At 41.3% G+C, this 26,646-nt stretch overlaps 1 protein-coding gene across 3 annotated transcripts in view; it reads left to right on the forward strand.

Moving 5' to 3' along the window:
• Positions 1 to 6,289: 6,289 nt before the first annotated feature.
• Positions 6,290 to 26,646, forward strand: part of LOC306741886 (pleckstrin homology domain-containing family A member 5-like) — a gene marked incomplete at its 5' end in the record, with an annotated part of 76,842 nt that continues 56,485 nt past the window's right edge. For 2 of the 3 annotated variants that reach the window (XM_079224213.1, XM_079224212.1), the window contains 3 exons: positions 6,305 to 6,396; positions 6,533 to 6,609; positions 7,965 to 8,022. In XM_079224213.1, the coding sequence (XP_079080339.1) occupies positions 6,305 to 6,396; positions 6,533 to 6,609; positions 7,965 to 8,022 (227 nt within the window). Of the gene's footprint in view, positions 6,397 to 6,532; positions 6,610 to 7,964; positions 8,023 to 26,646 lie in introns of all 3 variants that reach the window. The other variant, XM_079224214.1, reaches the window with a different exon arrangement.

Below are 26,646 nucleotides of genomic sequence, written 5' to 3' on the forward strand. Positions count from 1 at the left end.
TGTTTCATTAAAGGAATTTATAACAAACATGTAACTCTTTGAGTATAACTGGTGACAGGATAACATTTCCTCACATATATCAAATTCTTAGATTTTCCATCTGAACTTGTTATCTGTGTTTATTTTGGAATTTCAGTAAATTAAAACATTGTGTGGGAGTTTTTCTACTTCTGATGCAGAATGACTGAAAGTCCCTGCTTTTTCTTGTGCTATTAACATGCTGTAAACAACCAGCCTCTGACGTCTCTAAGGACAGATCATTTGTGGTAGAACATTCAGTGCTTGTCAACGTGATGGTGTGTATAAAGCTACATGCGTACTTCATCAATCATATAGACAAATCCATCCTTTCAGAAAGTTACACCAGAGTGTCAATATATAAACACACAAATAAGGCAGAGCATCTACAACTGAGTTTTCTCTCTCTCTCTCTCTCTCTCTCTCTCTCTCTCTCTCTCTCTCTCTCTCTCTCTCTCTCTCTCTCTCTCTCTCTATTTGATAGAGAGCTCATTTACTCAGTGCTGAAGGATGCGGGTCGGGTTGTGAACAAGAGAATAATTAAAGAAAAACAGACACTTTTTTGACGGATAAGCTTTTGATTCAGATGTGACATTTTTCTTCTTAAATTGACTGAACACACCCTGCTGAGGAACATGATTAAGCACACAGTCACATTCACTAGAATAAACACTCAGGAGTTATTTATGCACACCCACAGAGTGACTTATTTTGTGTGGAAATCCAGGATTTCGCCATATTCTCCAGCGTCTGAGTTGTATGATGTAAAAACAATGCTAATGAAGAAATGACCCTCGAAAGGCAAGGGGACACAACGCAACAACTTTTCATGTGATAACAATAACATTGAATTTTAGCATGATTGTAGATCATTGCACTTTTTCCATGACCTTGAATTGTAAAAACTCCAGGCCCAAAATAGATCTCAGTGTGGATCTCAGTGTGCGCACTGCGCATCCTATTAAAATGCAATCGTTTCCTTTCATTCATTAGGAATAATGATTAATGTATTAGACAGCTCTCTTTGAATTTGAAAGTAGTTGCTGAACAGAGTGGGAGGGATAATCAGTTGTCTCAAACCTCAGGATCATTTGGGAATATCAGCGTTGTCCTTGAGGATTTATTGCCCTCCGCCTTGAAGGAATATTCCTGGACTGGAGCTTTTCTCACATGACCCTCGCTGCCCCGAGAACATGCTCATGACCCGCTTGTCACTGCTTTCCCATCAGACACAGGATATGTGTGTAAACAGGGGAGGACTGCATGCGGAGACATCCTGAACACTGCAAAGGCAAACAGATGTTGTGGTTGCATTGTTACACAGTACATTTCATCAACTTCTGTAAAAAAAAACTTCTCGTGGTTGGTTTCACATCCACATCCACACTTTAATTAACTTTGTGCATCACCTCTGATGTTTAAGATGTCTGCAGTGGAATGTGGCCTTGTCCCCTCCCACCAGATAACCGTGCCTTTGAAAACAGCTCACTCACATTACACTAGCCCAAAGTAGTTCTCTAAAACCTGATCTATTACTGCTACTTTAGCATAAATACACTGCAGGGTGAAGGCACAGTCTCTCACTCGTGAAGCTGAAAGCAGGATGTGCTGTGTGTCAAGATCCGTGGTGTCAGCACATGTGATGGGGTTTAATGAGCACTGCATATTGGGGGATCACACCCCATGTCAGGTTATTTATGCATTATACCAAAGTGGAGCTTACGACCCTGATCAATGTTAAGTGGTCCTTCATTTTAATTAATAATCTGCTCCATTACTTCAATGACACAGCAGGATCTTTTGAGTAATGGCGCCGGCTGCAGTCAATAAGGAATCCACTCGTGTTATGTGTGGGTGATTTAAAGTCCAGTGCAGTTATAGTATAGCCTTTTACTTACTAAGTACAGATAGCAATTAATAAAGCAGTTCATGATGCAGAGAGAGCTGGAGGGAAGCAGGTCAATTTCATGAGGTTTACACAGAGGTTCTTGTCCAAACCAATGCCTAATGACATTATGTTGGTAGGATTATGATGATTATGTTAGTTTAGATCCCATTAATCGTGCGAGGTTGAGCTCCGGCCCTTTATTACAGAAGATTTATGACGCTTTATTCCTGCCTGTTTCGGCTGCTGGTCTTATTGTTGGGCTTAGTCTGGGGCTCTGCAGTCAACTTTTTTCAATTCTTTAATATGAATAAACCATCACATAACACAAGTCCAACTATGTTTTAACTTAACATTAAAAAAACAAAAAAACAATAGGTCTGGGAAAATAGCTTTGCTTATTTTTTTTTGCCACAGCCGAGCTACAATGCATTTACTCTCACAGTCACTTCAGTTAAAAACGGACTCAGGCCACTTGCAACATCCTCTGATTACAACATAGAGTACCCACTCATTCAGTTTTAATGGCACATATCCCGAGTGGAAATCTCATAAAACCTGGAAAGAAAAACATTTGGACTGCACCCAAAAAGGCTATGGGTCCAATGCTGTGGTGAAATAGAACCATTTGTGGGCGTGGTTTTAGTCAGACTGTGACTAACAGTGATTCAGGGACGTGTGTTTAATGATTCGGAGGTGAGTTGTGAAAACTGCACCTTCTTTCAGGGTCTGTTTCCACACACTTTTAAAGGCTAGTGACCCATATTCCTAGCTACTACAGCAAATATCCGGATCTACAGCTGACTTAAGTGTTATACCATTTTTCCAATGTTGCCTATTATTACCCACTCCTGCTGACTTGACTGGCCCTAGAAGCTATACTGGTCTGTGGGTTATCCATGCCAGTCAAATGATACGGTGTGTTGAAAATGGAAAAGCATGGATAACATCATCGAGCAATGAGTACAGGATGGGAACAGTACAGTTCAATAGGAAGTTATTGTGCCCGTAAGTTCATTTTGCACTGTACGTGTGGGCTGAATATTACCTCCTGGGGTTACTTTTACTTCATCAAAGAAAAACACATTTTCCCCTCAGTAGTAGTTGGATGGTAATGTAATACAATTTTGCACATTTACAATCCACTAATTTCAAAGGGCCGTGTTCAGGCTGAAAGACGGCTCTATCTCTTTAGGCTTTTGATGCCTCCGTATGAGAAGGTCTGCACAGATGCCGAGTGGCTCCCCTCTAAAGAGAAGAGTCCTCCCTCTTACCTTGCACAGACAGGCACGGGGCTACTGCTGAGCTGGCATCAGAACAAAGCCCTCCAACAGCTGCTTGATAATGTGCAACCATTAATTACATTCTGATGCCTCAAGTCTGGCCTCGTAGCAGAGAACCCTTGCTTTGTCGAGCTTTGGCAATTATGTAAGAATGCTTTGCACAATGTTAACCAGACACAACACTGTATGTACTAAATAATGATTATCCCATTCTCCCAACTTTTACATATTCAGACCCTGGCTCTCCTTCAGGACTTGAATTCATATTTCGTTAGTTGAATTGAGTCTTGGAGAAGCTGGTTGTATTGTGTATCTTTTATTCTCTTTAAAACAAGGGGCTAAAGTCAGGAGAAAACTGTTGTAACATTTCTGATCTTTCAAAATCTCTCTTTTGTTTTTGCATTACATTATGACCAGAGTAAGTGTGACCTTTTGTAGATCCCATACACACAATTAATGAACACATCTGCAGGACTTAAGTTCTGTTTGGCCTGTTCTCCAGTTATTTCCTTTCTTATTACTCAACTAGATGATGCTGATGTTATCTTGACACGCAGCACCACCTGCGTGTCCTGTCTACCTTTTGCCGAAAGATAAACATACGTTATCACTCTCATTTAGGCTCCCACTTTAACTAAATGGTCTGGGGTTGCCTGAGAGCTGATGATAAGCTACAGTGCAGTAAAGCATTTATCATTCACCCTGGCAACTGTGGGCTGCAGTTGAAAAATGTCTGCTCCTGCCAAAAGAAGAATTACATGTCCTGACCCACAGTGCAGGACTTTCTGTTATGTCAATACTGTCAGACCTTGGAAATAGAAGTCCATGCAAACTTGCATATTGAGTGGGGAAGATGTAAAGTTCTCAATTAACCCTGCATTGCGGATCCTGTGAAAAAAAAGTTGAATAAAAGGAAACTGAGATCCTTGGCTTTCTCTATAAATATTATTATGTTAATACTTTTACGCCTTTTAATGTACAATTGTATGTGCCATATATTAGATTGTCCTATATATATAGGAATAGGAAATAGTGCATGCATGCTACTTTTCTTTCCTGATGGCTATGAATGGCGAGAAATATGCAGCAAGATTTGAGTTCCCAGTCTGAAAACTGAGGAGCAGGGACCCTGGCTTTCAGACACTACCTTGATTCAGATCCCACGGGTATACCAGCACATACAGGAAGGTATCAGACTCTAATCCAATCATTTCCATCCTAATGGACTTCATTCACAGCTATTCTAAAATGAATTAAAAAGTGATGGGACTGCTGGGGAGAAAGGGAAAGTTAGGTATTGTGTCTATTCCCTCAAAAAGATACTTTAACTGTTCAAAAAAGTCTGAATTTTAGATCAAAATCTATTTCCAGATTTGATCAAAAAGTGAGGGAATGGATTGTATTTAGCTATACATTATGCAACACAGCCTCTATACTCTCAGTCTCAAATTGATGCAAGGTTAAACAAAAGGGCCCACGAGGCTCAGCTTCGTTGAATATTATTTCCCTTTCTTCACACGGCCCTTACTACCTGGGGGAAAAACAAGTAGTTCTTTTGTACGCCAGATAACCAGAAAGCTGTGCTGCCCCAGGTAAGTGGAAAACAAAGGGCTCAGTGTTGTTGACACCTGACGAGGAGCAGCATCGGTGACTAACTGCACCCTTCACAGTCATTCCCATATTCCCACTTTATTCAAAATGGATGACTTGGCAGTTGGCGGATACGTTCACATCCCTTCATCACCACCTATACTGCCTTTAAAAGCTGTGGCTGACCACGTGTCCAGAACACAATGCAACGCAACAAACAACACGCGGGGCCGGGCACAGTGGCGTTGTATGACTTGTCCTTGTATGCCGTGAAAGGCTGACGCTGCCGTTTCACAGCACAATGACAGGAGGCGGAGACCGAGAACCTAAAGGTAAAGAGTTGAAAGTGTGTGTTCGCGAGTGCACGCCGGTCTGTGTCACCGTGATGGCTGGATTACCGACTAGGCAAAGCAGGCAACTGCCCCAAGACGCCAGAGGTCCAGGTGCCACAAAAACTGCCGGCTTACTGTCATCTGGGTTGAGCTAATGATTTGTTTTGGAGTGTGTGTCGCTGAAGCGATACCATGTGACAAGATGCCTCAAGGTGGCTCCTGACCTTGAGGCACCATCTTTAAGTCTTTAATTAAGACCTTCATTATTTCTGTGTTGTGCCGACATATTTTTTTTGGCTTTTTTTGGCTTTCAACTTTATTTGACAGTAGGGAGTGGAAATGGGGGAGTGAGAGATGAGGGAAGAAATGCAACAAAAGTCATCGGCCTGTCATGAGTCAGGGAGGTTAATAGCGTCTTAACCACCGTAGTCACCAGTACTTCCCTTTTAGAAGAATAGAAATCGCCTATCATAACAAGCGGTAATTGCAGGAGAAGCAGGTGGAGATTTATAAAATGAATGAAGGCTGGATTATGTAGCTTCTTCCTTTTCACCATTCCCACTCTGGCACCGGGACTCTTGGACAAAGGGACCATCATTAACGTTATAAGTAACACCTGTGCTTTTCCTACTAGAGCACGGCAAAATGTCTGCTGTTATAAAAGGCAAAGGCTTTCAGGGGCCCAGCGGATCAATTTTGCCCTGGGGGCTCCCCGGCAGGTTAATCTGGCCCTGCCCCCCATGTTTGTTCACACTGGAGAGAGAGGTGTCTTTGTTTAGAAACAATGTGCATCCACAACCACACAAAGGTATGGTAGCCCATTTCTGCAGTAAAAAAAAAAATCATAATTATTTAGATAATAAAGTCAAAATTATAATTTCGACTTTATTATCTCATAAATCAGAAATGGGCTTCCATACAAAGGGGAACAATAACACGCCGAGTAAAAAAATAATTAATTCCACCATCAAACAGCAGAGGAAAAACACGTGTTAATGGACTTCTTAGAGCAATAACGCACAACAATATAATGTACGTATTGGACACGCCTGTCAATCAAACCTCCCCCGTACCAGTGGCCCAGTGTTACCTGTCGGCCCGCCCCTCACACATCCGCCGTTGCCAAGGTTCCCGTGTACGCGCTGCCTGCGCGAGAGCGGAGCCGCGCGGGCGGTTGTCATCCAGTACAGCCAGACATGGCGGCGGATCTACAGCCCGAGTGGATTTCTTGTCTCCCTTCTTCCTGGAGTTACGGGGTTACTCGGGATGGACGCGTCTTCTTCATTAAGTAACTATCCCTTCAGAGAGTAAAAACGCCTCAAGTAATTCCCGCTTAATTTTCCCCGAGTCGGAAAAAAAGTCGCCGTGTAATAATGAATGCATTTTCGCCCTCTCTCCCTCTCTCTCTCTCCCTCTCTCAACAGCGAGGAAGCCAAGAGTACAACCTGGCTGCATCCAGTAAGTGGCGAGGCGGTAATAACCGGGCACAGAAAAACTCCAGGTGAGGTGTCAGCTCACGGCTCTCAAGTTTCTGTGTTATGTTTCACGTCGCTCGTGTCCGCCGTCATGTGTTGGACCGATACTTCCCACACTGAGAGGGAGAGAGGGAGAGAGAGAGCGTGACATCCATGCTGTGTTTCTAGGTGCACGTTTTTTTTTTGGCACTGGTTCCGTGGAAAGTGAGCCCTCCTCTCATGCCCACCTCTGCTCCGCTCGTGCCACTTCCTCGCGAGCCTCAGCCTTCAGTTTAAGCTCGGCGTGAAGTCGTAAAACGGCGACTTTTGATTACAACCACCTGCATGTATTTTAATTTCGGAAGCGTTTCATTTAATTTGGGATACGTCCGATACGTCCACTGCACCAGTAACTGGTTGACAGGTTTACAGCAACAGGAGCTTTTACATTGACACAAATAGCTTCGTCTGCCACTTCAAAAAAAGCTACGTGTTTCCACCAAGCTTAATACTAACACCAGCTCCTCGTATTGTCTGCTACTGGTGACGTTTCCATGCCACTAACTATGTAGCAGCCTCCGCTCAAGTCCCCGCAGAGCTTTCCCACTAATGGGATTGAGTGGCTGCTGCATCTCAGTCGGGCTGCGACTAATGTTTCCTCGATTCATCATTTCAGTCTCGAGGCTAAATGTCAAAGCTAATGAAAAATGCCCGACTGAATCCCCCACAGCTCAAACAGTTGCAGCTCAAACAATTAGTGGCTGCATCAATTAAGTTGATTGCCAGCAAATTCATTTGCAAATATTTTCATAATCGATTAATGGTTTAAGTCTTTTTTTTTCAAATAAAAAGGCCAAATGAGTCTTAATTCCAGCCATCAATTAGATGATGTTCTGCTTTTATTTGTCTTTTTTTTGTGATGGATGGTAAATTGGGTACATTTAGATTTTTGACTGCTTTAGCAAAGTCTGATGGGTGATATGCTATTTTCTGCTATTCTAAAAACAATGAATTGATCAAGAAAACAATTCACAGCTTAATCAATTGTGAACATGATAGGTAGTTGGAACCCCTGGAACTTAAAGTGAAGGATGCAAATTGCTTAACTTGTCCGACCAACAGTCCAAAACCATGAGATATTTCATTGACAGTTATGTAAAAGAGAAACAGTAAATCCTCACATTTGAGAAGCTGTAGCCAGCAAATGTTTGGCAGCCTTACTTGAAAAATGATAACGATAAATCAAACTTCAAAATGGTTTCAAAATCGACTGAAAGTTTAATCAAGCAATCAGAGTTGCAGCTCTGCGTATCTGTGGATTGACAGCTAAGAGCGCACGGCTGCAGTTAGTTTAATACACACAGCATCTGTTTGTTCACATGTTTTTGTCCCTCTTTCACAGACCTACCCACTGGATGGGAAGAAGGATATACTTTCGAGGGTGCACGATGCTTTATCAAGTGAGTTTGACAACCTCACACCCTTCATAACACCAGAACCTGCTAGCAGGCGCTAATTAGTAAGAGGATGCATTTACTTATCACTGCTTTTATCACTTCGGTTCAAGGAAGAACTTGTCCAAGTTCTGGGCTACTCCTTAAACCATGCTGTGTATTCGAAGTAAAGATTGCATGGCTGTACTTTTGGAACCTTCACTCCCCATTTCTGTACTGCAGAAGCCTATCGCAAAAAAGTTAATGATTACACAGAAACATTGTGCAAATACTAAACAGACATGGGCAAAGTGTGGTTACTGTCTTCTTCAAGTTGTTTTTATTTATTCAGACTTACTCAGAGCTGAGCCTACTTGGAGAGTTGAGCCAAAGTATAATGTGTTGTCTTTTTCTGACAGTTATTAATCTGTCAAAAACAGCTACCCTCGTATTTTTTTTTTTTTCAGATACAAAATAATTGACACTTGTTTTAAGTAGATGCTGGAAGAAAATTCTGAGGTACATGCCAACCTACAGTATTACAGGCATTTTCAAAAGACTGATTTAAAGCCTCCCTCCATTTATTTTTGCCTTCACATTATATCCCCAGTACTCTCATTTGTTAGCACCATGTGGGCAGGAGGAAATGCAAAATATCCTCCATGTCGTTGTGTTGTTATTTATATATATATATATATATATATATATATATTCAGTGTGTTGTTGTTTATGATCATTTGGTTTTTAGATTTGTCTTTGACTACCCTGAAATGTACTCTATAACTAACATTTATTATCATTATGTCCACTAAAGCCCTTTGATGTGTTCAGTTTGTGCCCCTCTATTTTTGATGACCAGGATCTACATGAATTACATTAGTTGGCTGCGCTACACAGACTCTGACCCCCAGTACATTACATGTTTTCCTCTCCCTCCTTCACGGCTGCCTGATGCATGCGACTGATCAAAAGAGATCACAAGCGCTGTCGTTCAGTCAGCACTGATTCGTCATCTGTCCTCAGAATGTTTTATAACAAGTATATAACTTGGAATATTTATTTATTATACATGTCCTCAGGAAGTACTCCTCTCACACAGCAGATATGTTGCCCGTGAATTCTTCTGTCAAAATACAAGCAATGGTTCAGCTTGGTTGAAGCATTGCAATACACAGGCTGCGAATTTAGGATATGATTCCTTATTGTCCTCACTGAATCCTCTCTGTGTCTTTGACTTCCTGGTGAATTTGAGGAGCTTCATGTGGCAGGTCTCCAGGCAGGCTGGCAGTCATTTTATATTCCAGTATTTTATCACGGCTTATCAGTGCAAAACGGACCACATTCATTAGTTGATCGCTTTTGACTCTGGCACAGTCCAATAACATAGCGGTGCTCTCTGCAAAACAAGTTACACACTAATCAAGTTGTCCCCTACAAAGCGTGCAGACTGTATGTGGCAGCTGAAAAAACATTAGTTTAATGTGCAAGCTACATTTTAGACTGAAGTTTCATTTAAATTAAACACTTGTGTCCTTAGCTGCAGATGGATTTGCAGCTTTGTTTTAGTCCAAACCCGGTTACTGTATCTTCTACAAATAACGTAGCTGTCAATAGAGGCCACTGCATTGTATGTGAAAGACAAACGTGGTGTACACATGTTTAACTGAGCATTAAGGGAGTGTAGACTACCGGTTAACGGGACATATGGACAGTTCTGATCTTTTCATTTTTTCAAAACACCTTGAAAGATAAATGTATTATCTAATATTGTCTGTTTAGTCAGTATTGGCTGAGCTCATGACAATTCATGACAAATTTGCCTCAGTCCAATTTATAGCGATAGGAAGCTTACTGATGATCTGACAAACTAAATAGGATCATTTACAGCAACCATGTTATAGTTGATGCACCAGTGCTCAGTTAGAGGACCCCCGGTTTTATTTATCTGTGTACAAGGAAGCAGTTAGTGTAGTTCCTTTTGTAATGGGTCCATAGAACAGACTTGTAGTCATACAACATACTCTATACTGCCTCTGGGTAGAATATTATATATTGAAATGCAGATAATTGTACTGCATATGCTGCCCCAGTCTTGCTTGTTTTACTGGGACTGGCCCATGAGTTTCTTCTTCATTGCTTTTTAAAAATTCCAAGCCTAAAATAGCATATAGAAATATAGTGGAGTAGTTAAAATGAGAAACTGGGCTACGTGAAACCAGGCCTGTTAATTTCATTGCAATTTCATTTTGACATAGAGATTTGTTGACACGTTTATGTGATAACCGCCTTGGAACGTACTTGGGACATTTTAAGTCTTTATGTGAGACTGCCAATAAAAGCCTCTGAAAACTCTCCAAAGCCATTAGCCTGATGACAGTCTATGCCTTATGTTGTACAGCAAGTTATCATTATTACCTCATCAGTTTAGTATTGCAAGTTTAGTTTTTTGTTTGTCTTGGGGTCAAAATGACCCATCAACAGACATACATATACAGGGTCATTTTGACCCGAAGACAACACGAGGGTTAAACCAAAAACAACAACACTGGCCTCTTGTTTTTGTTTGTTTTCCAAGATTAAGTTCGGCTCATTGATTCATTTCTATGACTCGGGTCTGTTTCACATGCTGGCCGTGTGTCTTGGCTGTGACCATCGAGGCTCCACAGTGCGAGCATCAATGAGCAGATTGTGCTGACGTAGAACGTCCTCGGGCGGAGGGAGGATACAAGGTGCAGGTTGTTGCTGTGACGGTGTTGACTAGACGCATGGCCCATCACAAGATGTGATTATTTCTTGGGACTGTGAGTTTTGAGTGAAGGTCAGCGCAGATGTTAATTGAATCAGTCACGTCTTACTGCTCGCCTCAGACGGAGCAGCCTCGTTTGAGTTGCTGGCTTGTTTGCAGGTGGCCCAAAGCCAACCCCGCTTTTTTGTTCTGGGAAATGTCAACTGTCCAGTACTTGCTGTCAAACAAACAGAGGGTGAGATAATGAGGAGGTGTAAATCCGAAAAACTATTAGCCGGAGGCAGACATCATTTTTCTTTACAAATGTGCTTGTAAAATGTTTTTTTTGTCTGAAGAGCACATATCGATTACATACATACTGTACACACACAGAATCATTGTATCTTCCCATCTGCTGTGGCTCATTGAGGAGAGAGTAACGGGTCAATAGCACCCACCCATTAGTCCTAATATATTGAACTTTTACAGCCAGTGGCTCTTGGCTCTGGTCTCAACTGTTGAATTTGGAGATAAATCAGAGCACACTAAACTCCATCCAGCCATTGGGCTGCTCTGGTCCTCCCAGAGCTGAAGCAATACTCCACACTCCTCACAAGTGACAACACTTTCTCCTTCAGATAAAACTGTCAGGCGACTTTGCACTTTGTGTCGAGAGTTGGGAGCTCGGAGACTTGCAGCATCTCTTATTGAACGACACTTCTGTGCAAAGATCTGCAGCTGAGCTAGGGCCTCACAATTAATCAAATATAAATTGCAGTCACGATTTTGGCTTCCCACAATTAATTGAACATGCTCGACATTAAAAAGGCACACTCCGCTTATAATCAAATGGCTTCCTCAACTAACAGCCGGCCACCAGTGTGTGATTGAGACGTTCTGGCTTCACTTTTGAGGGGCTGTCATGCTGCTGCTGCCTCCTAGTAGTCTATCAGTCAGCTAACGGGCTGTTTCTGCAGAGGCTCTGCGCAGCGTCCTCTATGGAGAGTCAAGCCATTGGACATTTTATTTTTATGACAATTTTTCTGGAACCCTCTCTTGGGTCTTGTGGTAGTTTTTATGGCCGTGCAGAGTGAGGTATCTGTTTGTTTTTGTTTGTGACGTAAACAGCGTTTTGATGAGACTGTGCCATCTGGCAGATGTTTTTTTTGTTGTTCTTCTTTTTATCTTTCTTAGCTTTAAGCTTTATATTGAACAAGATGCGGGGGGGGGGGGGGACATGATTTGGGCAATTGTCAAAATGTTTGTCTGTCACTGTCTGCTCGTCAGGATTGTATCAGTTTGATGCAAAAGGCTTAATATTTTGATCGGACAGCGATCACCCTAATTAATACATCTATTATAACTGTCACCTCATGGATCCAGGAGGACAGCAATTATATTTCTGCAAAGACGGTTGCAGATCTCCTGGCAGTTCCTTCTCATTGTTTGATATTCTTCTTGCAGTAGGAGCAAGCTCAAATCGTGGCACCGGCACCTCGTATAGGCACTTCCTGTGGCACCTCTAGTTGCCACTAGTTTTTGTGGCAACTAGAGGTGCCACTAGTTTTTGTAGCAGCTTGCCACAACAAGTTTTTGTGGCAAGCTGCCACAACAACTAGTGGTAACTAGAGGTGCCACTAGTTTTTGTGACAGCTTGCCACAACTTAATCGTGGCACCGGCACCTCGTATAGGCACTTCCTGTGGCACCAGGCATCAGGTGCCACTAGTTTTTGTGGCAGCTTGCCACAACCATGTACAATATTTTTACACTTGAATAAACAATAATCAAATACAAAGAAAAACAACTCTTTGTGGCATCTGGTGAGATGCATAGTTTAAGGATGTCAGTAGTCAATGTTGTACTCCCTAGAAGTAGCATTTCCATCATGTGGTTTTTGCATTCATTTGCAAGGTTTCCTTCTGAACCCAGTATTTTTGCACATATTGAAGACACAAGAGGGAGTTTACCTTTGTGTGAGCGCTTTTGTCAGGAGTAAACACATGCAGGTATGTTTCTCTTTTAAAATGTTTTTTTTTTCTGAATTTATAAATCCACTGTGCAATGTAATTCGTTAGCATAGCCGTTCATTCATTTTCTGTTTTGATATTGGTTAAATAAATTAAAGATGGGTATTCTGGCTATTGAATATCTATTGAATCAAATATCTGCCTCTTTGTCTAATTTAACTCATCATTCATATTTCTCCAACCAAATGTAATATTTATTATGTAGGACTATTAATTTTTTGGTTAGACTTAAGTATTGTAATGTGAATAATGTCATACAGCCTTCATGATAATTTATATTCTTTTGTCAATTTTAATCAAGCCATTAATTTTTTTTTAACTCCTTACTAAATCAGACCAAAAAAAATATTTGACTGTGCTGTAATTGAGAAATGAGCCATGTATACATTTACAAGTTATGTACAAAGTCTTTATCGGTCTTTAAATAATGCATTTATTAATTTAATCTCTCTTTTTAATTTAATCTCTCTGGATCAGAAGAAATAAACGTTTTAGGTAGGTTTTTATTCATTGGTTTAAACTCAACAGACAAAGACTTTCAAGCTTGTTTTTATTATTATAATTAAAACAATCCATAATATCCTACTGTAGCAGAACTAATAATAATTAGTAGTAGTAATATTAATGATATGTGCACTGCCATCTTATAAATTATATGAAATCAAACATTATTAGTTTGTTCCACATTTGAATATGCTTATTTGTCATTGTCTTTTATGACTGTATGTAGAGATAATGACATTTGTTTACAACTTTAAAAAAATGTATATATTTACTGTAACAACAGTAAATATTTCTCTGATAATATTAAGTTATTTTTTTAATTGGCCTTGCTTTTTAATCTTTTTAAGCATTACTACCAATGGGCTTCTAATGGGGCTCAGTGTCTCCCTCCAACACTCTCAACAGTACAGCGGACAGTAGGTGTGGATGGAATCACAACCTTGAGTTGCCCTGGTGAAAGAAATTGCCCGTACATAATATAACATCGCCTTGTTATGAATCATCTGATACAGTCTATGAAAGTGTATAAAGAGCTTGAATTATATGATATGTCCATGAGCTACGTTTTATGACAAACACTATTTACATAATCAATATTTAAATTACCAGATTTGTCGTTGAACATTGATGTGTATATCTTCTGTAGCGTAGGTTTCCCTTCAAACCGGTAAAGGTAGGCGTTGGGCGCCCAGTCTCTACCCAGTCTTAAATATAAATGGTCAAATTATTTTTGACCATTCCTAGATTGCCTCTTTGGCGCCACCCTCTTTTCTCTGTCAGGGAGGGAAAGGGCTGTTCTGTGCTCTTAATTTTCCCTTTGTTACAAACTGTATTTATTTTCTTTTTATTTGTTCAAGAGGGACAATGTACAATGTACGTGTATTGGATGCCTTGTTAAAATTAATGATAAAGAACCTTGCAAATGAATGCAAAACGACTGACATCCTTAAACTGTGCATCTGTGCATCTCACCAGAAGCCACAAATAGTGGCAGGCAGTTGCCAAAACATCTTCTGAATCTATTCTGCAGCGATGACAGCTGTGGCCACAAATACCTGCCACAGCGGCCTTCTAGACTTGAGCTAAACATTCAACCAGAAAACTATTGTTGTGCCTCAATGACTGTCTATGTACCACAATATAGCCTAATTAATAGACCTGTGTTTAAGATTTGACCAAGGTAGCTTGATTGACATTTTGATTACAATGGTATTCAACTAATTCTTAACTGAAACCTAACCTATATTGTTAATAATTGTATTCTTAAGAGCACTTAATGATTTATGTTCAGCAAAAAATGACACAAGATTAGTTAGGGAAAAATATTTTTCATTATCAAACAAAAAAGTGCAACAAATAAAGTGCTTAAACAGTAGCCTTTTAAAGCAAAACAATAGATCAACACATAAATAAAATAACAAAAAAACGAGGTATTAGAAGGAGATCAAAAGCTGGGTAGAACGCGCGTCTGGAACGAACCCGCACCTGGAACGAACGCGTCTGGAACGAACCCGCACCTGGAACGAACGCGTCTGGAACGAACCCGCACCTGGAACGAACACGCGCCTGGAACGCGTCTGGAACGAACGCGCGCCTGGAACGAACTCGTGCTGGAAGGAACGCGCCTCGGTCCAAAATCAGAATTATTTATGCCGTGAGAAATTGGTTGTGTGGCGTGTGAAAACATGCAAAAGCATGTGTCACATGGCGAAACCGTGAGAGTTGGTAGCTCTGATAATATATACCTTCCAAGACCTTAAGCAAGTCGCGGCACCGCTCTCTCTAACACAGGCAGATGCCTCAAAAACTAGTGGCACACGAGGGGCAACTCGTAAGTGCCCCGCCACCTGAGACGTGCCATCGAAAATGCTGCCTCTAAAGTAGTGGCAGCTCGCGGCACATGAGACGTGCCACCGGAAATGCTGCCTCTAAAGTAGTGGCAGCTTCCGGAACAGCGGCACCTCCCTCCGGCACCGCGGCATGTGCCTCCAGCACTGTGGCAACTGAGCGGTGCTACAGGAAGTGCCTGTGCAAGATACCGGTGCCGCAAATTGAGCTTGCCCTCTCTCTCTTCTTGTCTCATTTATCCTGTCTGAAGGAGGGGAACTTCTGAAGTCAGGCTTATTACTGTAGGTTACACAATCAGATCGCTGGTATCTTGATTTGAAGACTAATGAGTGAGTAATAATTATAGTAGTAGGCTCGAACGGCTGACCCTCACAATGCTAGAGACCAAAAGTCTTGCTTTATTAGTGCACAGTTATTAATGATTCATTTGGCAACATTTTGTCAGCGTCCTTTGAGGGCAATTTGCCGCTTCCGAGTGCTCATCACTATAAAGTGCAACTTAAAACATAAATATTGTACTCGTCTGCTCTGCAATCACCACTTTCATGAGGCAGTTCACTTCCAGAGCTGCATAATTCATCACCCAGAATAGAGGAAAGTATGTCAATTGAGATTTAGCAAATTATGAGAGAATCTCTCTTGTGGATTTCTGTTTTGCTGTTGGTTCATTTTGTCCTTTGAAGGCCCACACACACACACCAGGCTGCTCTCATATGGATCAATATTCAGCTAAGGTAATTGTCACTCAAAGACAGACAATCAAACATATTTTTTATAAATAAGAAGCCTTACATTTCCTGAGACTAAAATGTAGCATACTAACTCACACAAAAGTTCTTGTTTCAAGATACAAACCCAGACAAAGCTGATGACATTTCATGTTGCTGCTGTCAGAGTTTCCTCTAAAATCAGCAAACATGTTAGCAAATGGTTGCTCATTCAACCATCCAGTAGATACTGAGCACTCATCTGAAGATGTGTTTCTGGGCTTGAAAAAAATTGAAAGATGCTGAAATGCTCCTTAGACCTGCAGAGTCGGATGATAATTCTGTTGATTCGTCGCTACAAGTGACTCCTTTCACATCACACATTGTCATGTGATCTATTGTTATGTTAACATTTTGGATCATAGCCACTTCAATTAATCATTTGGTTTGCCTCCACACAGCATAGTTCAAAATACCCTCTAGTTGAAATCCCCAAAAGTGTCCCTTTTCATGCCATTTGTCCAAACCAAGTATTCTGTTCTTGCCTCTTCCCTTTCCAAGTTTCATCTCTGCAGTTCCCTACACTTCAGAGACTGACACTTCAGGGCATCAGTGAAATGAGGCATCTTATCAGACATCTGAAGAATGGATTAGACTTCCAGCATAGGGGATTTGTTTTCATTTTCACGAGTGGCATCCGCCAAAGTGAGGGAAAATCCCCAATGCTAAGGGACAATATGAGGAATGAGCTCACATTGATTCTCATTTCTGTCTGTCTGGGTTTGCGGTGGCTTAGAGTTTAGGTCTTGATCTTTCAGGGCAAACCCCATGGGAGTCAGTCCATATCGGTCACAGATTCCTCCATACCTGTCAGACTCACAGTAATGGTAGACTTTAAAGGCTCTCCAGGGAATAATCCAAGCTTTTTATCTCTACGCAAAGCCTTCTGTCAGACCTGATTATGTAACCCTGAAAATCCAGTCACAGTAGTGATGTGTGAGAGAGGTGACCAAGTGCTTGGATTTGGAATTCTAAATTAAATGCAACATAATGGCTGTGTAACCCTTAAAGATCATAATTTGACTAAAAGCCTAATTAAACTTGGATCAAATGCTCTCAGGTAAAAAAAAAAGAAGACGCTGTGACCAATCGCAAGGCTTTTTTTTCTTTTCTTTTTAATCACGCTGGGATTAAGTGTTCTCTGCTTCCAAAACATGACCGCAGTTGCAGTAAAGAGCACTGCCACTAGACGGTTAACCTTCAGTGTCATGGAACTACATTTTCAATATCAATCCTTTTATGCCATGAGCATGAAAACCTCTTCTGATTAGCTGGCAGGTGAAAGATTGCATATTGAGACACCTCAGGAATAGCTCAAATCTATCGTTTAAACCACCGTTGCAAATCAGTGTGCATGGTATGTTCGGCCAGGTACAACAGTGGCTCCAGCTTTATAATATGTTGTGCATTTGATGTCTCATGTGAAGAAACTCACGGAAAATGTATTTACAATTCTATGAAAATGCATCCCCAAAAAAAGCTTTGCACAAAACTATAACTCAGCTTTAGCATAAGCGTCACATTGCGACATGGACATTTTGGGACAAGCAGAAACTGGCTATACTGTATACTATATTATACTGTATATTTGTTATTGTCTAATAAAGCAGAAGAAGACCATTTTTACAGACTACAATGTAGTAAGGCAGCAACAATATTTAAGCTTCATAGAATATTACTTGTTAACTCTCACTGCTGAAACTAACCTCAAACCTAATTAACCTTACCCTGTGCAGGGTTGCTGGGGCGACGCTCACAAATGTTCTTCTTTTTGCATTTTCTTTCAATTTAATCAGCAGCGAAACAGCCCATTTTCACACATAGATGTGTCGGGCTCTGCCTTTCTCAGCGCAAATTTCCTTGCTGGTAGCACCTTGAAGTATTTCGAGAGATCTCTGATAAAGGCAACAAGAAGAGCCAGTTTGTTTCATTTGTTTTGCTGGATCCGCAGCCTATCCCAGCACACGTTAGGTGAGAGTTGTGTCGCACACTGGACTGCTCGCCACTCTGCCAACGCAAAGACGGACGGCCTCATTCACACCTATGTGTAAATGAGTCTTGCCTTTTTGAAAATCAACATGCAAACGCCTATTAACAAACTTTAAAAGATCAACGACCAATTTAAAAATGACCTTTTGGGAATATATCATAGTGTATAAGAAACATTGCACTCTGAGAGGTTATCTCATTGAGAATAATGGACTCTCAAGGAAATACACCTCCGATCTTTGACCCCATCTAATGCATTATTATTATCATTCACTGATTTAATGTAAGAATTCTGATGAATAATGTGCCCTCAGTATTCAGTGAAATAATCCTGGTGCTCATCACGTTCATGAAGCCCATATGCAGCGGTATGTTTGAAAAGAAGTGCTGGTTCCCAATACACATGGATAACATTAACAAATGGCACACCAGGGACAATGCTTTATTCAAACTGCAAAGCTCTGAGAGTGTTTACTCACCCCCTTGGCAGGGGGAGGCTCTGATGGCTGTGGCTGCTGACTCACTAACTCTGTCAGTGTTCGGCAGCTCACTTATATGTATGTGTGTGTGTGTGTGTGTGTGTGTGTGTGTTTGTGTAATGTGATTTAAGAGGGACACCAGTGGACCTGGATCTGCTGTACATCATCCCCGTCTCTAGCTCCGTAACTCTCTGTTTTGAGGGCCGGGTGCTGACTGGGAGACAGACAGTCAAGTAGGCGGGCTTTGAGCTGCTCAGACTGCTCTCACGCGTTTCAGTCTCTGTGGGGTCCCCAACATCTGGCTAGCGCTGGAGGAAAAGCGTGCATGTGTCTCGGTGTATGGATGCTGTGCGTGCGAACATATGTGTAAGAGATGTCAGTGACTGCCCCAGGTGCTGATTAAGACAGTTTCTCAGAGAAAATCCACATCAGACCAAGTTATCCTCGGCTGTCGTTCATTATACTCTTGGCTAACTATCCGACTGTTTTTGAGATGCATTTGTCGTTTATAAATTGTGTATGCTAATATTGGCTTATTCCTCTTTTTTTCATCCAATGGGAAGGGTTATTTTTTTTTCAGGGCTGAAAAACTAAAGGCAAGGCTGCTTTTAACAGGATCAAGAGACTCTTTCTCTGCAGTGGTCCCAGTTGCTATCAGTCTTGTTTTTGTCATTTGTTGTCTGTCACAGTGTGCAACAGCCTCTGACAGCCATTTGAGAAAAGGTGCATTCTGTCAGAAGCTGTAGCGCACTCTGACAAAAAGTACCTTTTCTCGAATCTCATCATCTGCGCTATGATTAACGGCCGTTATTAAAGAATATGTATGTTAACCCCAATATATAAAAGTTATAGAATGTAGGCGTACCTTTTGTGTGTAGTAGGAGCATGCAGCCTACTGTAATTCCTTGGTCCTAAAGCCTTTTAGTTGTGTGGTGTCTTTGATTTAAATGCTGATAGAGCTGTTGAATTTGAGTAATCTGTTGTAATCTGCAATGAGCCGTCGTTTGCTTATGTTGTGCCATGGTTGAACTTGGGGACAGATGCCTTCAGGGGGGTCATGCTGCTGGTCTGTGATTATTCCACACATCATTCGCTCTACATCTAAAGAACTTGGTATACCAGCCATGTTTCAATGATTCCAATTGATTTCTCACTATTTAATATTTTCGAGGGAGCTGCTTTGCTTTGCCAGCTACTTAAGTCTCGTTCTGCATTCTCTTCCATCAAGTCCACTTACCTTTATATTTTATCCACAGAGTTGGAAAGTAGAGAGGGATATAAAGTTGGAGAGGCACAAGTGAGAAAGTTTCTTTGCAGCATATATGATCTTAAGCCACCGTAGTCTTCAGTATGCTGGCGGTTCTCTGCTCTCCTCTGATGTCAAATGTTCTAAATACCAGCCTGACTCACTGCTTCTAAAGGGCCCGTTTGGGTGAAGAACTCAACATTGCTTCAAGTTAAAACTTGCAACTATTACAGTGCTTATACCAAGCTACTGTATAGAGCCAAAACAAGGTCTGATCACTGTAGGTGGAAAACAACTTGTATTTGTGCTATTGGAATTCCTTTACTTTGGTGGCACGATATGCTCTGTGACCTAGGCGATGGATATCTCTTAAGCTCTTAAAATGGTACAGCTCTCATGGCAAAGCATACACCTACTCAGTACTCGCTCTGTCTCTTTTATTCTCCCTCTGTCTCTCTTGTCCGTCTACCCCAAGTCTAGTGGACAGTTCACGGCCCAGTTGTTTTCCAGATGGTCTGTGATGATTAGGGAGCTTTTGGAAGCCGTCGCTCTGCTCTAATGTTCTACAGCTGTGAGCCTTTGGAGCGTCGTGTTAAAATGTCCACAGAGGGCTTTTGAACACCGTACTGCTTCCTGAAACAAATTGTTACAAATTCAGCCTCTTGAATTTGTCTTTATCCGCGTCCAAGCAGGCACTCATCACTCTCCTTTTTTTCTCCCTCTGCAACTGCGAGTGAGAGAATCCAAGCCTCTGCTTTCACAGTGATCACACACCTTCATAAAAAGAGTTTCCTAACATATCGCAGCGTGTCATCTTTTCACCCTCTTCCAGAAGATTGAATAAAGGGTGTAGTGCTATACTGATGTACTGGTTGCTGCCAAGGTTTCAATTTAGCAGCAGCAGTGGAGGGATTAATATCGTACCCTCCTGGTCCTGTGGCTTTGGCTTATTCCCTCCCTCCTCTCCTGGCAACAGCGTCAGCCGTACCGTTCCCCCTGCAGACCTCACATGTCCCACAATCGTCTCTCCCCAGCACCTGTCTTTCAGGCGAAATATAATGTATCAGCAGGACATTGTTTTTAATCCACTCACAATTCTGGTCTCTTGAGCTCATTGTCAGCACAAATGCTTTTGACTCCCTAGGTGTGAGCCTTCGAGGTTTTCTTGACCCATACAATAGTGAGTGTTTGTAATTGAAAATAAGTAGCTGGCTGCCACATATGTCGTTTTGAGAACCCTTACCTTTTTAAATAAAAGGCTCTAGCAATGATTAGATGCACTGTATGCTCCGTTTTCTCGCTCGTCCACCTCCTGTGTACCTCCTGTGCACCTGCGGAAACTACTTTTTACAGCCACTCACCGGGCCTCTTGTGGGTCTGTGTGAATGTGGTTTAGTGCGAGGCCCATCGTCACTTGAGTGCACTGTAAATTCTGCTGCTAGATGGGGCACTTGACAGATATAAATAGTAGCCAGGTCATAACGATTGCTTCAAATAGTACCAAGACCTCTGAGGTGTATTAGTACTATCAGACCGTTTATAGATATTTCCTGTGCGTATTGTGCGTTACTTGCTGGAGATTTGGCTGTCTTTCTGGGGACAGACAGTGGCAGTGATTGGATAATACACTACATTTATTGCTCAACTGTTGGGTAGGGACTCTTCTGCTGTCAAAGGCCTCTCCCACGCTCCGTCCTCGGCCCTGCCTAAACAAATATTTGAACTCCATGCCAAGTCTCATTGGATAACACCTGCTGTGATTGATATTGTGCATTTGTGTTTCTCACAAGCTTAATAGCATCACTGGAGCTACCATTAGAAGAATGTGACACAGTTTGGTTAGAGTCACAGGAAACATATACAAATAGTTGTCCCTCATTACAAATGAACACAAGCTGTATGTCCAGCAAACACAAAACCCTGTAAAAACGGCTAAATGTGCAACCCTATATTTTCTGCTTCCCAGAGTTCTCGCCATCTGTTTGAGGTCAGGTGACTCACAGATAGCGGAAGAGAATATCACTGCTTGGGACGTTACCCCAACCTCTCGCTTCAGATGTTTGTCTGAATCCTTGGTAGCTCCGGTTTTCTTTTTCTATAGCAGAAGTACCATTTGAGGAATCAGTTTTTCCATCTTTCTCTCCTCTCGTCAGAATCCATTTGCTGAGGTTGAAGTGGATTTGATAAAGCATTTGATAAAGCATTAGAACATTTATTTCTGCAGGTATTCATTTCGTACCTACCTTTTTTATTCTGAAAAGATTTGGAAATCTTTTGCTTTACATATTTTGAATATAAAAATATATTGTTATTGCTATTGTTATTTTATTTATATTACTTTTTGTGTCTCCATTGTATGCAAGGCTGCTGTAATCCCGCAATTTCCCCACTGAGGGACTAATAAAGGATTATCTTATCTTATCTTATATTCATACTGTCCTTTTACAATGGATTTCCACCTTTTTACCACACTTTTCCACCACCACCTGTTACTGGACTTTGCAGTCTGCAGAAATGTGGCCCACTTTACCCCTCGCTTGTGCACGTGAAACAACACGGGGCCTTTTACCCATCAACACATCACTCTGCCTTAGTGGTTAAAAACTCTGTGGGTAATCCTTTAAAGAGTAAGTGCAGTGAAATCAATCCTATCACTTGACACTGCCTATCAGCTCTGTGCAGCAACCTGCTTTCAGTTTCAGTTAGAGGGTTTGTGAGAGTGTGAGAGTGAGTGGAGTGAGCTGACAGGGGCTTCATAACTGTAGTAATGGTTGCACCCGCACAGTGATCCATCAGGCTAATCAGCTGTCAGCCCTCTGCAGTATGTTTCTGCAGCAGGATGGACGAATGTCTCTGGAAGTCAAAGAGTCTGGTTTAAATACCGGCACTACTTGCTCAAGGACAAATGCAGCCTTTCCCACCTCTGTGCTGCTATTCACAAACTGATGTGTGCCGGCATCCCCCTCCTCTCTCTGGATGAGGGGGAGCCCACTGTTTTTTTCACTGTAAGACCTCTGCTGGTGGTTCGGATAAACACACCCTCAACTCTGACTGTGATGTTGTGATTGCTATGCCTCTGTGCTTCTTGTGAAAGGCAGCAGGATTTAGCAGAGAGCGTTTCAAGACATCTACACCGTGCGACAGCTTTATTGCTGCCTGCCACTGGACTGACGATGGTCCTTATTGAGTGTGTGGGCGGGTGTTATGGCGTGAAGGGTTGGGAAAAATGACTGGTATAAATGTCACAGTGGTAGAGAGATGAGCCATGATATGAATTTGACTGTCCTGTTTGCACCAACATAAGAAACACTTTGTCACATCACATAAAAAGCAATACAATGCATTGCAAACCAATTAATTGTTTTAGTACTTTTGATGGTTCCAGGTTCTTGAATTGTGATAATGTGCTTTTTTTCTGCTTCTTTTGGCCTTACCTCATAGTAACTTTTATATTTGTAGGTTTTGTACTGACAAAACAAGACATTGGATGACATCACATTGGGCTTTAGCATATTCAGATTTTTCACTGTTTTCCAATGTTTTAGGACTAAATGGTGACATTAATAATCAGATTGATTGATTGTGAACACAATTGTCAGTTACAGCTCTAGTTGTGGTATACAGTAAACAGTATGTTGTGATATAAATGTGTAGTCTCGTTTTGAACACTTCTGTCTATATTATTTTTGTTGGGATCCCTTCAAAAATGTTTATTATCGGGTCCTTTTGATCAGTTATTAGGTTATCATACACCCAGAAGTGATGTAATGTTTTTCCTGTGTCAAATTATCTAACAGCCAGACAATTTTTTTAATGTCTTAAATCAGCAGCCTAATTGCTCAGAATAAGTTTTGTTCCATAGTGATGTCGTTCTTCGAAAGAAAACTTCTACTCTTTAGTGAGAGTCGAGGAAGCTTCATAAATAACTCTCAAATCTTTTCTAGTATTTTTAGTCCTCGTCAGGCTTAATGTGCATGATTTAATGTGTCATTTTGAACCGCTTAATGAATGCAGGCCCTGGTCCTTGATGCTACAGGCTTCTGTTACCGCTGCATCCGTTTGTTGAACGAATCTGAAACCTTCCCCAACTCTATCAGAAGTTTCTGTGTAGTGATTTGGAACCTACAGTAGACTGTAAGATCTTCTTCGAGCTGTTAGATTTGCCGCTCTGCCTATTTGTTTTCATTGTTTATTTATGGGGGAGGAGGCTCATTAGTCATTCAGTGTGACAGTGTAATGTGTACACAAGAAGTTTGCTCTTTGCCAAAAACCAAAGCACAGCTGAAGCTGGCTCACCGCCAAACTTAAAATTGGCTTCACCCTACCAATAGTCAAAATGGCAGTGTTTTCAAAAACATGTTTTTTTTCTACATATTTTTTAAAACCTAGCAAGCACAGTGTCTGACAGGCCTTGTTGTAATTTTTGGCAGATAGATTGTACATCTTTAAGTCCCCAGCAACAATTCTTGTATTATATATGTATTGTATATTTTTGTATTATTAACTTTATTGGCAAACTGCACATCTTGATATACTGGTGGTGGATAGGTGTGGCTATTTTAACTTGATAAGGGAAAGCTTAGGAAGGACTCAAATTAGTCCCACACTGTAGCAATACAGCTGTGAAGTGAGAAGGCTTTTTATAGGCGTTCAGTAAAAGTCCTGTACATTTTTTGCATGGACAGTCAGTATCAGGTGACTGGCAGTCGGAGCTCTTCCAGGGCTTGGTTGGGCATGGCACTCTCCTTGTTGAATCAATGGTATAAAAGATGAGGAACATTTTAAGAAAAAATGTGATTCTGAGATTTAAAAGCCAAAGCCTGTGTACAAAAAACCCAACTGTGTCTCCAAATGGATATTTTAATACGATGCATCAAAGCTGAAAATTGTGTTGCATGTTTCACTAGCAGTTGCCAGCGGTTTAAAACAAGTCTGCTTATAGAAAATAGGTCATATTGGATGAGTTCAGCAACTACTGATACTGACTCAAATGTATGTTTCTTTCATGGAGCCAACAACATAATTGTATCTGTGGACAAGAGAGTCTAGGCTTTTGTAAACACAGACACTGTGTACTTTGGTGTTCATGTTTCTTGCTGTCCTCATGATGACCTCACATCTGAAACCTGCTCAGTCAAACTGCACTTTGGTGCTGTTTACAGAGTTTCAGATTTCAGATCCTGCACGACTCAAAAGCACAACAATTACAGCTTTGTAACTCAAGCACTCGTGTCTCATATTGTTCCTCTCGAAGCATGAAGTGGTCTTCAGGTAAATCCCTGCAGCCACCCTGGGCCAAGAGGTCGTTGGTTATGTTCCAGCAATGTCAACAGAGCTATCCTAGTAATGAGGTACTAATAGACTCATGATGAGAGCCTTCCTCAGGGAAAGGTGAGAGAGGTATGTGTAAATGAGACCAGCTTTTCATTCGTATACTCCCACATCTCCTTGTACGCTGCACACAACTGTGTGCAATGCTGCATGGTTTTAAGCCATTAGCGTGTGTTGCTAAACCTCAGTTTTCTTGCTAATTGCGCATTATTTGTTTGCCATCATTGTGAAACGCCATGGCTGTACAGTATGGACCTTAATCACGCGCATATTTTTTGCCTCCAAATAAAGCTGTCTAAAGGTGTACAGGGGCTCATTTCCCCTTCTGCATGAATACACTGACTGTGTGACCTGATTTGACATCGCCAAATATTAGTGCGTCTACTGAGAAAAGGAGCAGTGTTTTGTTGACTAATGCAGGACTAGCCAGGGCAAAAGCATGTGGGGCAGCAGTCACAAACGTGGGGCAGCTCTGTTACTTCCTGTGTGTTTCTGTGGCGTTCATGTAATCTTTAACAGTCACCGCCCATATCAAAGGGTGCAGTATGCACAGGGATAGGGATATTGAATCACACAGCATTGCTCAAGGTGATCAAACATCATAATGCATCGTATCACAGTGCTATGTTGACAGACGGATTGCTCATTTTAATGTGGATGTACCTACCTGTGGATCACTTGTTCATTTCCTATTTTGCATTAAGGTTCATTATTGTTTTGCACCAGTACAGTTAATGTTTTAAAAGGATATTTGCAAGCTGTTGTGTTACCGAGGCGTTTGCGAAATTAAATTATCTTTCCCGCGAAGAGAGTTTCTTCTTTTCTTCAAATGTGACGGAACAAGGTATGACCTTTCTTCCTACTGTGACTTAGTTTGGAGGGCTGTTTTTTTTTTTTGTGGAAAGTATTCTGATTTGTTTAATTAAGATTTGTTTTCAAGCTGCCTTGTAGGTTTGCTTGCTTGTAAAATAGTTGTCTTACGTCTAAGGGCAGCTCTACAAACATAACAGAAATCCTCTGCCCCTTTCTGTGTATCTCGATTACCACCTCATTTTATAATTATTGCATTTGTACAGAAGGGTAAATCAATCGGTGTGTGTTGGGAACAAGTTCATGTTCTGTCAGCAGAACCTGTCCCCTTTCCATCTCACTCTCTTAAAGGACAGCCCAATGCTGCCTTTACCCAATATACATCTACACAGAAGATGATTCTGATTATCCATGAGTCATGGAAGTCTGCTAATCCTGTTTACATGTGTTGTGTATCGGGAAAAGGCCTATGTCACACTTCAATATGACGTGTGTTAGGCTTTCCCTGGGTCTACTGCAGTACTCCAAGTAACTGTTGTAATTCATGGACAGGAGGACTGAAATCCAAATGAATGTTTTGTGTTTATATTTAGTTTATTCCTCTATTTCGTCCTGCACGACATTCTACTTTGAGAGGAAGATGGCTATTGGCTTGGCTTTTATCTGCTGTCTGAAGTAGGACCCATTCTTCTCTCATGAATACTATCTGTGGCATATCTTGATTGTGCTTATTTTAGGTTTAACGTGATACACCAAACTGCAGTATGTGCCAGTCCTTCGCCTCCCTTTGTGTAAAACGAAATCAAACTCCAAACTGAAATTAAAACATAGCTAGCAAGACTAGCCGAGGCTACTTCATGTTACTCTTACATACTTTTCTTCAAAGGCATTTTTTTTTTTATTGTAAAAAAAAGAAATGACTG

The sequence above is a fragment of the Taurulus bubalis genome (genome assembly GCF_910589615.1).
Source record: "Taurulus bubalis genome assembly, chromosome: 9".
Classification (NCBI taxonomy): Eukaryota; Metazoa; Chordata; class Actinopteri; order Perciformes; family Cottidae; genus Taurulus; species Taurulus bubalis.